We start from the raw sequence: 20435 nt of genomic DNA, 5'->3' as shown, positions 1-20435 counted from the left end.
CCGGCTCCCACCAGGGTCCGACAGCTATATGTCTCTGCTCCATAGACTCTCATGCAATCGTTTTAGATTTTCTTAATTTTCAGGCTGGTTTTGTGGATTTCGAGCTAGTCATGGCTAAACGTTATGCATGTGTAAAAATTATACTGAATGTATACACAGGCTGCTTTTGATTTTTAATGATTGCAACAGTGAATAAAGACCTACCTGGCTGTACTGGAACAGTAGTGTTGTTGCCAGGTGATGTGGTGGTTCACATTTACACTGATCTGTAGGCTTTAGCTTCTATCTTTATCTTTTTAACCTGTTTTCGCTGCTGAATCAGTTTGACATATTGTAGACCTTTCTGTCTGCTTCTCTCTGAAATCGCTTTTTTGTTTTTCCATAAATTAGATAATTTTGCAGGGGGTGCAGTTAGGGACAGTGTGGGCTCTATCGTAGCTCTTCGCGAAGCGTCAATTGCCAGGAACCATGATATAACTAGCTTCGCCATATATTTATTTGTTTTGCAGAGATTGTGACCGGGATGAAGTTCACCAACGACTGCAAGCATCTGATTTCTGTGTCAGGGGACAGGTGAGTAACGGTCCTGTGTTTGTGGTCCTACTAGTGGCTCCCTTAGATTCACTTATTGGAGACAATCCAGCATTTAGAATATTATAATTCAGTTGTATTTCTAAAAAAGATAATAAGCATTAGTTCTATATTTAAAATGAAAGACCTAATAACAAGGAGACATCCAAATATGACTAGCGCACTAGAATAAAAACTACTGTAGATAACCAGGATTGGAGCCGCAAATTAAAATCGTCTTCAGCCTCTGCTGCCAGAGGAAATGAGTGGGGAAATGTGTTTGCAGACAGTTTCCTCAATAGTCGAGCTGAAATGAAACGTTGAATTTTTAATGCCTGAATGCTTTTATCTCCCAGCTGTATCTTTGTGTGGCGACTGGCTCCCGAACTGACAATCAGCATGAGAGAGAGGCTCTGCCAACTCCGACAAAAACCAAACACACCATTCTGCAACAAGACCCCCGGTCTCAGGTGACGACACACGCCACCTTTTACCACCTTTCATTGGTTACATTCAATCCATAAACCTGATGATGAAGTATAAAGACTGCCAGAACACTCACAGGATGCTCTTCATATTGTCTGACTCTCTGATCCTAGGCGAGAGGTGTACAGCGCCCCCACTCTGGCTGGTCTGTCCTCTGACAGCGACCGTGAGCACGAGGAGGAGGACGCAGCGGAGAACGACGACCCCAACGACCCTGAAGACGTCGCAGTCAATACATCCTCTGACAGCAGCCATGGAGAGGAGGACACAGGTACTGTCTGATTATGAGCTGAATGAGACAACAAACACAGTGCTGCTGACTCTAAGCCAGGTGACTACATGTTGGTGCATTTAGGTGGAACCACTTGCGTTGAAGAGAATCTGCCATCTGTAATCCTGACCTTTATTCTCTCTGCGGAGTGCAGCTTTTGATAAAAACACATCAAACAAGTATTATTTCATTATTTTGAAGCGTCTGTTTATTGTGTTTCTTTCATACAACAGGTGGCTCAGATGAAGGACAGGACTGGGAGCTGGCAAAGGTTGGTGGTTATATTCAATGTGAAGCAACTTTTTTTTTTCAGTTTCAATTATATACCAAACATAGGAAATACTTTTTTTTTAATGCTTTTGTAATAGAAACATTTAATATGAAGACCATTTTCATTGCACCATCCAATCATTTTCCTATCTTGTCATTCCCATAGAAATATACTGGGCAGGAAATGTATTTTCTAAAGAGTGATGATGATTGAATGATAGACAACAAAGTGTGAAGAGTGTGATGAATGCTCTTTTTTCCACATGTTTTGAAGGGCAACTTCTACCTGAACATGTTTCGTTATTGTTATTTCATGCTAAGTACATCCCATTTATGGAAAGTAAAGTACAGTATCATCATTTCCCTTAATTCAGTTCCTGACAAACACGTCATAGTTTTTAGTAACAGATGTAACAATCAGTACAAGCTTTACGTATGTAGAATGGCCAGTTAATGAACCATTGAGCTGCTACTCCAGTCTACTGTCTCCTTTATTTTTCTCTCAGTACTTCAGAAGGACTGAAGTAGCTTAAGGATCTCGGGCTTCACTCCACCACACATGAGATTAAATCCTCTGTGATGTACTGGGGGAGGGGAGGAGGGATACCCTGCTGAGTCTTAAAAGTGATAAAAGGAATATGTGAAATCCAATGTGTGGCTAATAAAAACTAGATCACACAACCTCATCTAAGATGTGAACAACTGTAGTAAATTGTCACTTTTAGTACTTGTCAACTTTAATTTCCAGAACTGCTGGATGACATTTTTATGCCTCTGCGCCGGCGACAGCCGTGGCCGGAGGTATTATGTTCTGGGGTTGACTGTCCGTCTGTCCGGACCATTGTCGTGAACGCGATATCTCAGGGACGCTTGGAGGGAATTTTTTTTCAAATTTGGCACAAACATCCACTTGGACTCAAACTGATTATAATTTAGATCAAAGGTCAAGGTCACTGTGACCTTACGGCCATCCCATTCTCATGAAAGCGATATCTCAGGAACCCCTGGAGAGAATTGTATTACATCTGGCACAAACATCCACTTGGACAGTGCTGCTGCTGCACTACTGTACAGTACACACAAGTACCTCTACACATAACAAACAGCGACATCCGTCTGAGAATAACTAATAATAATATGAATGATATGAATATGAATAATGTCGTGGGATTATTTTTTATTTCATGGCCTAATTTGGGATTTATATATTATTATGACATACTTATAAAAAAACAAAGCATTCAAATACTGATTTGGAGGTTGATTACCATGACAACGGTCAAAGCTTCGAAGCATTCGGATCAGTCCTAGACTCGAGGATGAACTGATTAGATTTTGGTGGTCAAAGGTCAAGGTCACTGTGACCTCTAAAAACGTTTTTTGGCCATAACTCAAGCATTCATATGCTAATTATGACAATTTCACAGAAATGTCTTTAACAGGATAAAATGATGAAGTGATGACATTTTGGACACGCATGGATGTAAACTGCAACTTTACACACACTAGGCGGTAATTCTACTTCATTCATGTCTTTTACAAGAGAAGTCGTGTCAACTTGTACATCTTCTGTATATCCTCTCTAGCACGGAGTCATCAGCCAGGTCACACCCGACCCCTCTAAACGTCCTCGGAGGCGCTGGTCTCGTCGTATGGGCTCCGTGGAGCTGAAGGTGAAATCCATGCTGGACCTGAGGCAGCTGGAGACCTTTGCTCCCAAGAAAACCCCCAACTGCTCCCCTCATGACCGAGAGAGACGGAGCATGTTCAGCCTCCAGGAGTCAGTGGTATGCGTGGATCTATGTGTAAGAGAGAGAAAGAGGATCCATGTGTGTGTAATTGCACTGTGCTAAGTCACCTCATTTTTCTGCAGCTGCAGTCGGAGGAGAGAGCCAAGAGGCATCGGCCCTGGCCACATGCTGACTGGCTGTCCTCGCACCCATCCAAGGGCATCAGGGGGGCCGATGGAGCCGTGCTGTACCCCGAGGATGACGAGGGCGATGCAAGTCTGCAGGGCGGGTAAATCCCCACACATGCTTTCACTCCAGTGCTCCCAATGACACCGAAAGAGAACAAAAGTGGTTTTCTATTCTTGGTTTAATGTATCCCTCCGCCCCTGTTCCTCATTGTTTCCAACCTCTCTTTGCTTTCATACGTCAGTGATTACATGGTGAAGGAGCAGCACTGCAGGATGCAAGGGCGAGGGATCCGCAGTGAGAGCAAGGAAAGCCGCAGCCTGGACAGCGCCTGCTCTCTGGGATACGACAGCAGGGAGTCCAGCCCGGATCCTGTCCTGGATGGTGAGGTTTTACGTCCAAAACGGTTAAAGCAGTGCACAATGATGAGTGAAATAAAGTTTCTTTTAATAATTTACTTTTGCTTGAATTAAAACACAAGAAGATTAGCATTTAAAGCCACTTCTGTAGGTGTACAACTTGAACATTTCTGACTTTAGCACCCCCTAGTGGTACTATCAGAAAAGATACTGTGGCAGACATCAATGCATGCTTCTCTTTTTGCCAAGATTGCACACATTTTACCAGGATTGTACCATCTTTATACATACAAAAACTACACTTAATTTAATTAAGTTTTTAATTTAAGATGCTAAAATCATAAAACATTTCTACACATAGCTGCTTTCAGTGAAGGTTTTTCCACTCTTCTTTCTTTTTCCTCAATAGCAGAGTGAGCTTGACTAAAACAGACTAATGTGGAATTTTAAACAGATATCAAAGTCACACTTGTATGCTGTATTTCAGTATCTCTATCTGTCTACATTTCTGTTTCAAGCTATAAATGCATTCTCAAAGTATGTCAAGTGCTGGATTTAAAATGAAAAGCTAAAATGTACATGAAAGCCGTGATATCTTTTTAACATACAGTAAAGCTGATTCCCCTCAGAGAAGGATTTAAGCACACAGAGGCTGGGATTTTTCTTTCAGTTTCAGACCTGATAGAAATGTGTCAGATAATACTAGCACATAAGCCTGAGTGTTCTGGCTGCTCATTTGTTAAGGATTATCTGGTACCTACCTGTAGAGGTACCAAGGTCAAGGAGGGTTGTTTTCTCTCTTACATTTTTCTTCTTTGCACTTCTAGACTCTGCAGATGTGGAGTCCCTGAGCGAGGACAGCTCTGATGAGGAGAATGACGAGAGGAAGGAGGAAGATGAGCAAAGTTCAGAACTGACGAGTATGGATGAGGCTCTGAGGACAGTGACTGACAGGGCTGACGTCAGTCAAGAAGATTTCATCAAGCAGAACTTTGAGACATTGGAGGAGAGCAGCAGCAGCAGCAGCACGGGTAGGAGAGGCCAAACACTCACATGCTACTTTAAAAAAATAGTTCGACATTTTGGGGAAAACGCTTATGCTCTTTCTTGCTGAGTTAGTTGAGAAGATTAATACCGCTATCATATCTGTAGGTTAAATATGAAGCTACAGCCAGGAGATGTTTTTTTTTAGCTTTGCATAAAGACTATAAGCAGGAGGAAACAAAACCTGGATCTGTCTAAGAAGAAAAATCCACCTACCACCTTTCTTCTTGTCTTATCTTGGCTGACCAGATTGGCAAACTCATGGTGGCTCCAGAATGTCACTACGCCCGCCAAAGACATAGTCCGGCACATGAACCACCGTGAAAACACAGCTTGTTTTTTTACACTTCACTTTTTGTCCAGATTAAACAAACAAGATATGGTGTGTTAGTAGTAGTTAGTAAGTAGTCAGCTTTAGAGGTGCTGGTAAGTAGATATTTTACCCTTCGGACAGACCTGGACTAGCAGTTTTCCCATTTCCAGTCTTTATGCTAATCTAGGTCTCCTGGCTATAGCTTCAAATTCAACAGACAGATATAACAGCGGGGCCACATAGGACACGTGAGCAGCGTGTGTGCATCACGGAACCTCTTGTTTTTTATTTGTGCCCATATTAACAGGTTAGAGCAGAGTGGCTCAGGCGCTGCTCGGCTGAGTGTCTGCTGAGATCCGAGAGATTCAAGGTCACGTACATTTTTTCTGTGTGCCGGGAACAGTTTACAGCAAAAAAAACAGTGAAATTGACTTTTTTTGGTGGTATGATTGACATCATGCCATCAACATTACTTCAGTTTTGATGTCCATACCTGTAGAATATGTCACAGACATGAAAAAAGAAAATATTTATTTTTAACTCAACACTTCCTGTCTCAAAATAAAAGCCCTGTAGTGTTTTTCCCCGTGGACAAAATTCCTTCATTTGTTAACACTTGGTTTTTATTCTGAAATATTTGCAAGACAGTGTTGTGGAAAATGCAGCGACTTTCACGGCTCCATAAATTCATAGAGTACCGGCTTTTTTTTTTCAATATTATATTTATTGTTTTTTTGTTCATTTTTAAACAACATTCACAAACGTCCCCAATAATAACATTCTCGGTACAAAGAAACTCAAGAAAACTTAATATTAATATAAAATAAGGCAGTATAGATACGGGAAAAACATATTATATACAAAAAATAGATAAATAAGTAAAAAGAATATACACAAGTAAAAAAATAAAATAAAAAAAATAAATAAAATAAAATAAAATCTATTTATATATACATATATATACTGTATAAATATATACATATATACATACATACACATATACACACACGCAGTATATACACATACAAAAACACATATACATATAATCAATTAAAAAAAAATCAGTGTACAATTCAGTCATCCTATTCTATCTCCCTATTAGAGTACCGGCTTTTAATCGTGGATTAGTATTATTGTTATTATTTATAAATAAGCACATGCTTCTTAACCTTTTATTGTCTAATATAAATATAAATGACACTTATAATGAAATGAAATGGTCATTATGAAAGGCAAACTATGTAGAAAGAAAGGAATGGCAGGAGCAGCACAGCTGCAGAAACACTGCCGGGTTGGACACCACACGCGTGAGAATCGCAGCAGTTCAGCGAGGCAACCGTCACGCACTGCTCATGCAACCAGTGTGTCCCGGCCGTAAGACTTTTCATCTAACTCGTAAAGAAAATGAATACACTTAATTCCCAAAATGTTGAACTATTCCTTTAAATGACCTCACCACTCACATGCAAACGATATTGATTAGCCTCTCAGTTTCTCTTTCTCTTTCTCTCTGTGTCACTGTGTGTTGGTCTCCTCTCTCTGCCACTGTCTCCATTTTCCTTTTTGTTTTGTTTTTTCCTAACGCTTGACGTCTGTCCACAGCTGAGCAGAGCAGAGTCCCTCGGCTCAGTATGTCTTCACGCTTCCTGGCCAGAGGACATAATAACAGGTACTGTTGACCACTTCAGACCAGTGTGGATTCACAGCTATAATTACAAGCCCATGTGGAATCACGCACACTGCTCTGCTAAACCATCTGTGTACCCTCCCGATGCAGCCAAGCTGTCAGTTTGAAATGACATTGTTATCTATGTTTGGGTAATTCTGTGTGTAGGAAGATTGTTTTTCATCCTTGGAAGTTTTTACTCTATTTGCTTTAAGAATGAATGTGCAGCGAGACATTTAACTGTAGGACACTGTATTATATAAAGAATACTTTTAACATTTGAGAAACATGCTATTCACTCTCTTGCAGAGTTACATGACGAGATGGAAACCCTCGTCACGTCTGTGTGCTAAATATGAAGCGACGACCAGCAGCCGGTTATCTTAGCTTCGCTTATCACAAAGACTGGACACAGGAAAACCGCTCCAAAGCTCACTAATTAACATGTTATATCTAGTTTGTTAAATCTGTACAAAAACTGAAGTGTAAAAACAAACAATTTTACTGGGTGGTATATGTGCCAGAGTATTTCTTGACCACTAACTTCATGGAGTCTCTGCTGGTTGCTTGGCAACTGCTCCTGGCCAAGAAATAGTCCAGCACATAACCCCCTGTAAAATTGTGTTTACACTTTTTTGTACAGATGAAACAAATAAGATAATAACATGTTAATTAGTGCGCTTCAGAGGTGTTGGTAGGCAGATTTTGGTACTCATAGACAAGGCCGGCTAGCTGTTTCTTCGTTTCCAGTCTTTGTGCTAAGCTGTCCAAATGTAGTCTTGCATAGCCAGACCCAAAAGCCAAAGGTCTGGCTCCACACATTACCTTCATGGTTGTAAATTACCATTTTCTTTATACCTGCCACTGTGGCTGATTGTTTCTAAAACATACCAGCCACTCAATTGATTACCTTTGTTTTTTTTAGCCGGTGACTGAAACAAATCTAGTAGCCAATTGCATATTTTACCAGCATTTGGCTGGTGGCTAGTGCTAACTTCCAACCCTGATATCATTCTGCTATAGGGGGAGAAAACACTTTTGTTTTGTATTTCTTTAAACCAATCACAATCACCTTGGGCGGCACTAAACACAGGATGCAGCAACGGCGCCCTTGCAAATTATTAGCGGAAAAGGACGAGAATGCCGCGGCCAATGTCAGACTTATACCCACAGTCTACATCCAGTCAGACTAGTCCAAATTTAGCAAAATCCACCTACCAACACCTTTTAAAGCTCACTAATTAGCATGTAAATTGTAAAAACATGTTGTGGTCTTCTTATCTCACTCTCTGCAAGAAAGCGAATAAGCGTATTTCCTAAAACATTAAACTACTCCATTAACTTCCCGTATAGTACATGGTGTATTTGACTCCCCTGCTCCCTCTGACCCTGTAATGCCTTCTCTCTGTGTAGGGGCATGTCTCTGTTTGCCAAAGTGCATGGAAAGGAACAAGGCAGCCACTCTGCCAAGCCCCCTGTGTCAAAAGTGCGGCCCTTGATGGAAGATAGCCAGAGCAGAAACACGGAGGACAAGACCCCCGTGTCCCCTGGCAGGATCGAGGGGCCAAAGTAAGAAGAAAACACGGACTAGTAGGAGCCTGCTGGGGTTTATTTTTAGACAAGTGCTGCTTTGGCAGACTTGGATTAATGAATCATGAATACAAAAGATCAAAAAAGCTACTCTGTTTGCATAAATATATGATTCTAAAACATCAATAAGTACACATGGCTGGAATACATTATTATACTTGACAAAACCGGAGATTCCTGAGGTCAAACTAGGCTATTATGTTTACATAATACACTAGAAAATCATGCTGTTATTTACAGATTAATAATGGATAAGGATAAACAAGAGCAGGGAGAAACTGATTTCTCGGCTAAAGTAATTATGCACGTGCAAATAAATGAATAACTTACTACAGTGGAGCCAAAATGTAGCACAAACACAAAGGAAAATGAAAACATAAAATCTACAAATTATTTTGGCTTGTTTTTGCCATTTTTGTGACTGAATTATTGTGTGCCAACTGATCTTTAAAGCTGCTGTGTTGCCTCTCAGCAGGGCAGATGCTCCAGAGAGAGACTGTGCTCCGACACTTAGACCCCAGAAGAAGACGAAGACTTCAGGGTTCCACCTGTGGCGGCTGTCCAGCCCTCCGTCCAAAGCTCCCCAGCTGCTGGACAGTGGGACGTGTTTACAGAAATCACGCTCTGCCCAGGACCTGGCCTCAGACCGTGCGTTTCATCATCGTTTTGTTAATTTATTACTATAGATTTGCTGCCATTTCTGTAATAATTGGGTCAGATTATTCAGTGAGCTCCATTAGGTGCACATTGTGAGACAGTTTAACTGCCTCATGAGTGAATTTAAACATAATCTGCATGGGGATCTAATGTGAAATATCCCAAATAAATTACTCTGACTTTGGATAATAACCTGGAATTGGCAATAATAACTATATATGATGTAAAACTAAAAAATCATCCAGTTAATTCCTAACAATTTGACACAACATAATTAAATGCACTTTGATTTACTCAAAGCAAATCTCCACTTCTCCATTTTCTCTCCAGCTCCCCGCTCCCCTGTGCCCTCTAGTGACCGAAGGGAGTTTCGCAAGAGACCTCAGCAGCTTTCCCTGGATCAGGACACTCCCAAGCCTTCCTTCCACTTTTCTTCCCCCTCCTCCGGGTCCCCCCAGTCTCCCCGCTCCCCTCTGCCCTGGGACAGCCCCAAACTCAAGCCCCCCCACTCGTACATGAACCCCACTGCCAGCTCCATGGCCAAAAGCAGCCGCTCCACCTCGCTGGGAGATGTGCTCCTGACTCCACCTCTCTCCCCCACCTTCCTCAGGAGCAGGAGGTCATGCGGGGAGCTGGAGGTCGAACCTCCCCTGCTCACCTCGTCTCCTGTCGCCGCTTTCCCCTCTACTGTCACATCAACATCACCCCCCTTAACATGTCCTCTACCAAACAGTCCCTCCCCAACTCCTCCCCATCCCACAGCTGCAGTTTCACCCACCCAGTTTCAGCCCTCCCGCATCCCGCTTCCCAAACAGCAACTCAGTCCTCGCCGCAGCCTCTGCCTGGAGGCGATGCCGAGGGCTTCCACTCCTCCCGACGTCACACCTTCTCCAGGAAACAGAGGTTAGACAGCTCAGCCATATACTGTAGATGTGACACATAAACGCACAAGTATTGCTGGGTAGTAGTACAAAAACTAACATGGCCAAATCATTGCTCAACACACACTATAGGAACAAAACTGTTGAAATGAACATAACTTGTCATTATGTATGTGGTGTCTCACATTTTCAACATCTGTTAAGATTTGAAAAATCTTTTAGTGTGGGCCAGCCTTAAGGAACTAAAAAGCAGATTACCTGTGTGTGATTTTGTGTTTCTCTTGTTGTCATCAGCACCAGGCAGGAACATGTCTTTGGATCCTACTTTGCCAAGTTCACTACCAGTGAGGCAGAAGAGAGACTCTGTTTCAGAGAGGTACGTTTTTAACACCCACTTCAAAACATTTAGCTGCATTTTCTTTGAGACGTTTTTTAAAACTGACACACATTTCTTTACCAGTGCCAAGGAGCCGTTACAGGTGGCCGTGGCCAAAGAGTGCCCTCTGGTGCCCGAACAGACCCACACATCGAGCGCCGATCCCCATCCAGGTATGGCTTCCCAGAGCTCTTTTATCAACCTGTCTGTCGCTACCGTTCCTCCTCTCCATCACTGCATCTCTTCACAATGCTCGCCCTCTGCCTTCTGGCCTGTCTGTCAGTCTGATTGTCTGTCTCCCGTCCCTCCGTCTGTCTCTGTGCCGTCCTGCTGTCAACACTGTGATTACACGGGTGAGTCCACAGATGAAGGGGACGTTTGAATATCTACTCTTCTGGTTGATTTTGAGATCTGTTTGTTGAGGAAAACAAAACTTGGCAACCGGCTTCATATATTCCACTTGAACACTTGACATATCAAAAATAGCCGATATATATGTAGAGCCTGAGTTAACTGAAGCGCCACTACAGATTGTTTTTCCCCTCACATTGCTCACTTCCTCAGTCAATAAAAGTGTCTAATAGAGTCCAAATGCTGAGATGAATCTTAAAATAACTTCTTCATCCTGTTCTTCACGCTTCCGTGCCTGCTGTTCTGTGGATGATAACTGCCTCACAAAGGCAAACAGATTTCATTTCATTTCAATTTTGAGAACACAGAAACCATAAATGCCATTAAGTGATATCCAGTCCACATTTGTACCTACCACTGTGTTTTTTGCCGGAGGATATAAGCTGTGAAATCGTTGTTCTCAGTTCCACGGCTCACACAGCTCCTGCTCTCTGGCTTTGTTCAGCAGCCTCCTCGTCTGTTCTTTTTTTTTTCTATAGTTTCTTTTCTGCTACCAAGTTTTTTTCTTGTTCTCCAACCTTTTGCTCAACGTTTACTGTGTGCCTACTTCGCTCGATAATGTGTGCAGACGCTGTACAGTCTGTGCGTCTTTGTGAACACTCGGATTTGCAACATGCTGCGCTGTACTTGAAAGAGTTTCTCTCTCTCTCTCTCTCTCTCTCTCTCTCTTTCTGCAGATCACTCCATCACCTTGGAAACTTGTAGGCAGGCTGTTACGGAGCTTCACAACAGTCTGAGGAAAACTGCCATGCTCTATACTACGGTCAGTAAGTGTGTGTCTGTTTGTGTATGTGTGAAGAGTGTGTGAAGGTTAAGAGAGCCCGGAAGGAAAATACATCAGAAAGAGAGATAGGGAAGATAAAAGGGGAAAAGATAAAGATCATTTCTCACATATTACATGCCTGTTAATGCTGCCACTCTCATATTCCTCTTATTGTCATAAATTGGACAAAAAGGACAATTATTTGCTGGTTCCGCTGTCTAAACTGTGAGAATGTGCTGCTTTTCATTGTCTTAGTAACCTAAACGTTGTTTGCACACGTGGAGTTTTCCCTTTAATCTGATGAACAGATCAATCAGGGAGCGACACCGACTGACGGCCTTCCTGCCTGTTTTTCATATGTACGTATTCATTAACACCAGATGCTACAAAGCGGCCAAGAACCCAGTGAAGACCAGCAAGAAATGAGGAGCATCCTGTCAGGGGCCCTGTTCACGGTCAAGACTGAGCTGGACTCTCTGCCTCACCCCGTCTCACAGTGTGAAGGGCCCCGAGTGGACCGCGGGGTCAAAGGTGAAGGAGAGAAGGCCCTGGCTCTGCTGGAGCAGTACGCCGAGCTGCTGCTGAAGTCTGTGGAGAGGAGACTCGACACCAAGACGTGAGGAGATGGACTGATGTGTATGTACACACAGTCAGACACACGCACACACACACACGGTAGTACTGTGAATCACACTCTTGTTATTTGCACAGAGATCTTTTGAAACTTTATTTATGGACTGAATGCAGATGAGATGTCATTATATTTGGAGAAGCTGAAAGAAATGAATGCCGAGTATTATGCACTGGAAAAAATGTACGAAAGGTTTCCTTATTTTTCAAGTTGCCATAACTCTTCTTTGTCTGTTTTCTACTTTTTAAAATCAACTTTCATACTGTAAGTGTAATAAATCATAATAATTATGAAGGGAGACACCAGAAGGACAAAGATGATGGAGTTACATGAACAGCACAGGTAATCAAAAGATGTCTTGATCTTGAAAGATCAGAGCCTTGCCGGTAGTAAGGCTCTACGAATAAAAATGTTAAATATGTCCTTAGGGTGATATTAAAGCAAGAAACATTGGGCTATTAAAATCTAAAAGGTTTATGTTCTTGGGTGATATGAATGCACTCAGCAATTTTCCCGGAAATGTGCAACACGTTCTCATCCCATCTCGTTACGTACCGCCACTTGGCCTCACTTTATTTTCGGCATCAAAAACACTATAGTTACCTCCGCCGAGGCCGATGGCCTTGGAAGGAGGTTATGTTTTCACCAGCGTTGGTTTGTATGTTGTTTGTTGTTTTATTTTGATTGTTGGTTTGTTTGTTTGTTTGTTAGTTTGTTGGTTTGTCCGTTTGCAGGATTACTCCAAAAGTTTGCAATGGATTTGAATGACATTTTTTGGAGGGGTTGGGTGTGGCACAATGAACAACCCATTAGTTTTTGGTGGCGATCCGGATCATGATCCGGCTTCGTGAATTATTTTTTTTTTGGCGGTATCGAACGCCGATGGCCGTGACAAAGATTCTGTATTTGACGCCCTGAAAATGAGAACGGGCTGACATTTCATGACTATTGTGCGAGAATATTTTGTACAATTAATACTTGGTTCCGATTGTTGCATTAAGGATGAATCACCCACTGGGTGAACCATATCACCAATTTCAATTTGGCCAGCTAAAGAGACATTTTGCTCCAGACCAAATTGTTGGACGCAACTGACATCAGCATCCTTAGGCCCTGCTGCTAATGAGGCAAAACTGGTTCTGTTAGGTAGAGATGGATGCATTTAAGTGGGGGGTTGGAGGAAGTCAAGTTAAGGTGTGAGGATAGAAATGGTTATCTTGAGGTATGAGTGTCAGATGATGGAGTTGTGAAGGTGTTTTGTTCAGGCTGTGTTATTCATATTTTTGTGCCAATGGTGTCTCCCCAATTGCAGAGTACTGTAGCCATGACTCATTGCTTTACTTGTCTGTTAGTCTGTTTCCTTTTGTACATTTGTGCAAGTTTTCTTTGTGCTGATTTTAAGGTTTTATATTTCTCTGAAAGAGATTTTTATTCAAACTGTTGCACTGTTCTTCTTTAAGAACTTTTAAAATAAATAATTAAAACATTGGACCAGATGACTGACTGATGATTTTATTTATTTCATAATTACTACAGTTAACAGAACCCTAATAGACATCTAATAATATAATAATAATTGGATTTTTTTTTTTGGCAATATTAGCATGTTTAATTCTCAGTTAGCAATTTAAAGGGGAACACCACCCAAATTAAGAATTCCAGTATGTTATTTCCACGGCTTAGGAAAGTTCAATCAATATTTGTGAACATGAGCTCCTCTCTCTCAAAGCCAGAAACCAGAGAAGTAAGTCTCAAACTTGTGATGTCATTGGGTATAAAGTCTGGAGCTGCTCCATAGACAATGAATGGGAGACTGATTTTATGGACCCACAGAATATTAGTTTTCTTTTTTATACCCAAATGAGCTTCATTCTATTGTAATGTTGTCAGTTGTGAAACAGAAAATGTTCCCATATACATCTCTCTCCATTCATCGTCTATGGAGCATCACTTTATACCCTATGACATCACAAGTTTGAGTTTCAGCACTCTAGTTTTTGGATTCGGGAGAGAGTTGTTCATGTTTACTAATCATTTTTGAACTGTCTTAGACCATAGGAATAATGTGTATACATTTTGAAAATGGGCGTAGTTCCCCTTTAATAATATAGAACATATTGTACACAATAAATACAGTAGCAGTAGCATCTACATAGAGAAGAAGAATAAAGCTTTGTGTGTATTAAATGGTTAGCTATGTGGTAGAGGAAGTAGCATATTATAGAATGAGCTCAGCTCATGTCATAACTAATATTACATTACGTACTAACACACATTTGTTCGATCTTTAAGCATCATGATAAATAAACTGGAAAGTTTTACTTCCTGCAACATGTAGCCTATATAGATAGCGTGTGTGTGTGTCTATATGTGTCTTTGTATGCATTTACATCACACTCATACATGCCCTTGATGTGTTGTTTCATGTGCTGTGTGAGTAGTAATTTGCTTCCTATGGAAGTGTCTCCACGTTGACGCAGGTGAGGACGACGTCGTGCAGGATGTTGATTCTGTCGATCTGGTTGAGCTCTCTGACGCGGTGTCGGAACTCAAACAGCGGGATGTTGTTCACCGCCACCCTGAACGCCTCCTGAGTGCACAGGATCTTCATCTGGAACAGAGCACAACACCAATAATGTACTAACCTCCATCAAGGAACATATTATTTAATCATGATTTCATTCAGGAAGAGTCATTCTGCAGGGCCAAATCTTCTAAATTGAAAAAAAGATGCATTTAATTAGGATGATTTAATGCAAAATGAAACCTTACTAATTAAAAAATACAAAGTAAGATTGAAGGAAAAGAACCTAGCTGTTATTGCTGCCAGTGCACATGGACACAGAGACAGACAGAATTAGCTCTTCCGATTAGTAACCTATTAGCGATGCCTGTAAAGCATAATTGTTATTGATGTTATTGAGCAACATGAGACCCCCACTGACCTCCAGGAGTCCTCCTGCAGTGCAGCACTTCCCTTATCTAGGACCCGCTTGCACAAACGACTTTCCAACCCTTTCCATCTTTTTCCAAACGTTAGCCTGACGTTAACCATGAGAAAGTGACCTAGAGTCAGTTAAAGGCACCATGTGTAGCATTTTGAAACATCAACATAGGAAAAGTTTTACCACAAAGAAATGAGACTAAAAGATTAAAACGATTATGTTATTTAATTTTCTTGTAAAAAAAGCAATAGTGGATTAGTAGCAGACAATGACTCCAAATGAACGTGGTAATGATTTATTGATGTTGACATGCTACACATAGCAGCTTTAAACCGCCCCTTCTGATTCCTCTTTCTTGCGCTCACCTCAAAAGGGCTCCCTTGAGCGAAGGGGAAGGGTCCCTTCAGGTCCCTCTCCTCCGCGCCCCAGCGCTCACCCAGTTTGTGGTTGCGGATCAGCGCCTGTTTGCCCCCCTCACTAAAGCGAGGGTTGATGTGAAGGGCGATGTCGTTGCCTCTCAGAAAGTTCACTGTGAACCTGCGGAAAACCAAAACTAGTTAGACACTGATCATTGACACTGTATTGTTTCTTTTGTCTGTCCTTCACTAACAGGTCAGATTTGTATACTATACTTACAATTTTGAAACTAAAAATGAACTTAAAGGTCTTATTGATAACATTTTTATAGACGAATATTTAAAAAAAGGGAGAAAGCGACATCCAGTGGCTGAATGTTATCAACGTTATCAATAGCACCTTTAAGAGAACATTTTAAAAAAGGAGCATAAAGGTAAAAGAATGGTTCAGAAAGAGATCTAAGTACATGTACTTAAGCTTACATTTTAGCGTTAGGTTTGACATGGCCCAAGATGGTCATCATCATCTTGTCGTAGACCCCTCGGGCCAGGTTCAAGTTGTATGGCACACTCTAAACAGCAAGAGTGAGAGAGAATAACATTAAAACAACCTGGATTATAAAGCAGCTAGTGATCAAACATATGTAGATCCATCAGTATTTTTTAGGGCTGTCAATCGATCGAAATATTAATTGCGATTAATTACATGATTGTTCATAGTTAATCGTGATTCTTCGCAAATTAATCACACTTTCTTTATCTGTTCAAAATGTATCTTAAAGGGAGATTTGTCAAGTATTTGATACTCTTATCAACATGGGAGTGGACAAATAGGCTTGCTTTATGCAAATGTATGTATTTATTATTGGAAATCAATTAACAAGACAAATTAAAGACAAATATTGTCCAGAAACCCTCACAGGTACTGCATTTAGCATAAAAAATATGCTCAAATCATAACATGGCAAACTGCAGCCCAACAGGCAACAACAGCTGTCAGTGTGTCAGTGTGCTGACTTGACTTTGACTTGCCCCAAACTGCATGTGATTATCATAAAGTGGGCATGTCTGTAAAGGGAAGTCACGTCGGTACCCATAGAACCCTTTTTCATTCACATATCTTGAGGTCAGAGGTCAAGGGACCCCTTTGAAAATGACCATGACAGTTTTTCCTCACCAAAATTTTGCGTAACTCTGGAGTGTTATTTATTCTCCTTTCCGACAAGCTAATATGACACGGTTGGTACCAATTGATTCATTAGGTTTTCTAGTTTCATATGGTGTCAGTATCTTCACTCTAGCTTAACTAGACTATAACTGAGCCCACTACAACCAACAAATCGCAGGTTGCGTTAATGCATTTTTATCACGTTAACTTTGACATCCCTAGTTTTTTTACATCTCTCCTTATCCTTCTCTTTAAGTCTCTGTCTCTCCTGGGCATTAGAAAAGACACTGTAAGATGCATGCAAGTCAGATTCTTTGCGTTTGACTCACAAGAGGTCCAGATGTGGGAGGAAGCCAGTGTGGAGGCATGATGGATGGATTCTGTCCAGGCCATCCTGACTGTCCCGGGTTATAAGGCCAGCCAGGGTGAGCGGGCCAGCCTGGTGCGTTTGGGCGGATGCCGGGAGCAGGTGCTGGGACTGGGTGGGGAGTTAGAGTTGGAGCTGGAGCAGGGACTTGAACAGGGACTTGAACAGGGACTTGAGCTTGAATTGGAGCTGATGGCTGGAGAGGCTGGTACTGGGGAGGCTGGTACTGGGGAGGCTGGTACTGGGGAGCCTGGTACTGGGGAGACTGGTACTGGGGGGCCTGGTACTGGGGAGTCTGGTACTGGGGAGACTGGTACTGGGGAGCCTGGTTCTGGGGAGGCTGATACTGGGGAGCCTGGTTCTGGGGAGGCTGGTACTGGGGAGCCTGGTTCTGGGGAGGCTGGTACTGGGGAGCCTGGTTCTGGGGAGGCTGGTACTGGGTACCTCCCCAGCAAGGATTGCAGGGCTGCGGTGGAACCTGAGCATTAGCTGGAGCCTGGACTACGGTTGTAGTAGGTGCAGGGGCCGGTGCTACAGCCTGAGGTGCAGGGACAGAGACCGGACCTGGTTGTGTCCCAGGCCAGCAGGGAGTGTTTGGCTGGCCATTCCAGCACGGTGCGGGCTGGGCAGGCTGTCCCAGCTGTCCCGGCTGTCCCGGCCACCCGGGGAACCCAGCTCCAGACTGCGGCAGGCTCGGCCAAAGGCTGTTAGCCTGTGGGGCAGAACCAGAGGACGGGCAGCTGCCACACAGAGGGTCAGAGTGCTGAGAGGGAGGAGGAGAGGGGGAAGATGGAGAGACAGAAGGGTCAGGGTCAGGGTCGGGGGCCAGGACGGAGATACGAGGAAGAGAGAGGGTTGACAGGATGGAGGACACCAACTTGCAGTTGCAAACAAGGCCGTTTGACATAAGCAAAAAAAAATCAAGCATTCATATTTAGATGGAAAATGTGGAGGAAATAGCTGCAATGATTTGCGTCATTCTTACCAGTGTAGAGATCTGAGCATTTGGTGAGGTACTTACATCCATGCTGCCTGCCAGAACAAGATCAAGCACACTTTTATTTATTTTACAGCTATTACAAACAAGTCTCAGAGGACTAACAGACACGGAAAACTAAAGACAGAACAAAACCAAAATAGATCTTAGTCTGTAAATCACAAAGATAAATGCTATGGAAACTAAACAAATTTATTTTTACAAGATAGAGAACATGCACTGCAGTCAGACTGAGCTTTAATGAGCTGCAGATAGAGGAAACCTTCCTCTAGGTGACCACCAGAGGACTCTACAGCTTTTCAGGATGTCAAAGTATCAGCGAGCGGTGCGCTGGCTGATTGTCTGTCTCCATATAGATATACATTGTAAACTGAAGCTTATTGGATGCCATGGAATGCACTAATTGAATGATGACCATAGAAAACATCCTGAGTCATGCAGAAACATAATGGCATATTGATTCAGGGTTGTTTCAATGACTTATGTGCTCTTTAGAGAGGAATGTGTAGTAACAATGATTCTCTGGTGTCCAGGCCCTACCACTAATACATAGTTGTTCTTGTGACTGCAAATTCAATTACTGTTATAAAATGATCGAACTACCTAGTCTTGCTATTTCATTCTACCTATTAATGTTTGTTATTACCTGAGAAATACAACTTAACACAGAAAATAAGTTTTATTATAGGTGTTTACTTGCAAAATATTGTTAATGATTTAAAAGCATATTAATGTTATAATTATATACAGCGTATATTCATTGATTAATCTAGATAAGGGCTTTTATTTTATTTTATATAAATAAATATTCATTTTATTTTATTTTTTAAAGTTTGTCAGTGTGACATATACAAACAGGTAACAAATAGGAGGGGAAAGAGGAGATATGTGAATGAATAAATAAGTGTGTTAATAAATGGTAATTGTAATAATGTTAATAAGTAAGTTCAATAACAACATAAACAATAAAAATAATAGTAAGGCAAAGAAAAAAGTAAATACTAATAATATTACTAAATAATAATAATAAAAAATGTAAAAAAAGTAAATGAATCAATTAATATTAAGGGGTTTGGTGTAGCCAGGGATGGGTAACATTACCAATCAACCAACAGCAATCAAACAGATAAACTACATACATACATATGAAGATAAATCATATTCTCATATTTAGATCAGTTCTATGACCCATTTGGTGCATCATTGCACTGCACACACCTTTCACTCTACAGCAGGACACCAGACCAGAACCCAGACTGTTCCTGGTACTAATGAATCTTCTAATATTGGATGAAAACAAGCTTTTTGGTTCTGATCCACAAAAATATGAACCATTTTGTATAAGCTGCCAGAGATAAGATTAAGACTAGAAGTTACCTTTTCTCGTCTTTAGTCCTCAGGTGCACAGAAGGAGCAGGCTGCAGGCCGTGGTGTGGTTTAAGTGAATCAGTCGGCTTGTAGCCGAACACATCGAAACACTCTTTTATAGCCCCAAACCCTCTCACTGCTTGGCCACTCCTCACCTCATCCCTCCACCGTCAGAACAAGAAATACCACACCCTCACATGTCACATAACATATGTGAATAAGACATAGTGGTAGATATGGTGGCGTTAAAGGTTTTAAATATGCAACTCAAATTTTATTGAGTTTACTTTATTGTGTAGGGCAGTGGTTCCCAAACTTTTTCACATCAAGGACCCCTAAACTGACAAAAAAGAGACCACGGACCCTGAAAGATTTTTGCTTTTAGATGTTTTATGTAATACAGACAGTATATTAAACCCATGACCAAAGTAGTTGTTACAGTAGTTACTTATGGATGGAATTATAGTGTAAATAAATGATTCCCCTTTTTGCTGGGGACCCCCTGGAACCCCCTCAAGGACCCCACTTTGAAAACCACTAGTCTAGGAGGCTGCATTCCCAGATATCACTTAGTAATTAAAGTTATGATGATCTAATAAAATAAAGGAAAAGAAACTGGGGGAGGGTGTGAAAGGTTGGAAACAATATCAAAATATTGAAATGTCATGTAAAATGTTCTATTCTCCAGCAGACGACATTCCCTTTCCGTACCTAGACTAGATCCACTGGCAGCACAATGATGTGTTTTTGTGCTGATGTGGTTCATGTCACCGTTGAGCAGTCATGGGACTGTGTAACACTCATGCCACATGTGTCTAGGCCACACAGAGTAACACAATTACAGCGGATAGACAAAGAAGTCAGGACTGTTTTCTGTACGTTCCTGTGATTCAGACATCGACAGCTGAAAAGTCAGACATTACTGCTCCTTGGTTCACCCTCGGGTTAAGTCACTGCATTGGGTTCGGTTGTCATACTTCCGATTTAATATTTCTCTCTGGGTGATTGTTGAATACGTACACAAGGGCAG

General features: G+C 41.7%; 2 protein-coding genes across 5 annotated transcripts in view; one reads left to right on the top strand and one right to left on the bottom strand.

The window, feature by feature from the left end:
- The window catches only part of LOC141756198 (mitogen-activated protein kinase-binding protein 1-like), a 32975-nt gene extending 19275 nt beyond the window's left edge, over nt 1-13700 (top strand). For 2 of the 3 annotated variants that reach the window (XM_074615751.1, XM_074615752.1), the window contains 16 exons: nt 510-573; nt 927-1040; nt 1170-1327; nt 1561-1598; nt 3184-3384; nt 3471-3616; nt 3758-3897; nt 4700-4903; nt 6832-6898; nt 8309-8464; nt 8958-9133; nt 9473-10045; nt 10318-10399; nt 10484-10572; nt 11488-11573; nt 11954-13700. In XM_074615751.1, coding sequence (XP_074471852.1) covers nt 510-573; nt 927-1040; nt 1170-1327; nt 1561-1598; nt 3184-3384; nt 3471-3616; nt 3758-3897; nt 4700-4903; nt 6832-6898; nt 8309-8464; nt 8958-9133; nt 9473-10045; nt 10318-10399; nt 10484-10572; nt 11488-11573; nt 11954-12193 — 2534 coding nt within the window. In that variant the 3' untranslated portion in view covers nt 12194-13700. The remainder of the gene's footprint in view (nt 1-509; nt 574-926; nt 1041-1169; nt 1328-1560; nt 1599-3183; nt 3385-3470; nt 3617-3757; nt 3898-4699; nt 4904-6831; nt 6899-8308; nt 8465-8957; nt 9134-9472; nt 10046-10317; nt 10400-10483; nt 10573-11487; nt 11574-11953) is intronic. The other variant, XM_074615753.1, reaches the window with a different exon arrangement.
- A 7-nt stretch (nt 13701-13707) lies between these two features.
- Nucleotides 13708-19484, bottom strand: LOC141756199 (uncharacterized). Of its 2 annotated transcripts, XM_074615757.1 has the most exons (7): nt 19415-19484; nt 18026-18072; nt 17003-17803; nt 15989-16077; nt 15515-15686; nt 15150-15245; nt 14697-14815 (listed from the first exon to the last, which is right to left on the bottom strand). In XM_074615757.1, the coding sequence occupies exons 2-6, from the start codon at nt 18065-18067 to the stop codon at nt 15183-15185; spliced, it is 1167 nt and encodes a 388-aa protein (XP_074471858.1). In that variant the 5' UTR covers nt 18068-18072; nt 19415-19484; the 3' UTR covers nt 14697-14815; nt 15150-15182. The 2 variants fall into 2 exon arrangements, with proteins under 2 accessions (XP_074471857.1, XP_074471858.1); XM_074615756.1 differs by lacking the exon at nt 15150-15245 and having other exon boundaries at nt 13708-14815.
- Between the last annotated feature and the right edge of the window lie 951 nt (nt 19485-20435).

This window comes from Sebastes fasciatus, chromosome 18, assembly GCF_043250625.1.
Source record: "Sebastes fasciatus isolate fSebFas1 chromosome 18, fSebFas1.pri, whole genome shotgun sequence".
Lineage (NCBI taxonomy): Eukaryota > Metazoa > Chordata > Actinopteri > Perciformes > Sebastidae > Sebastes > Sebastes fasciatus.
Note: the sequence above shows the minus strand (reverse complement) of the source record. Positions and strands in the feature narration are given on the sequence as shown.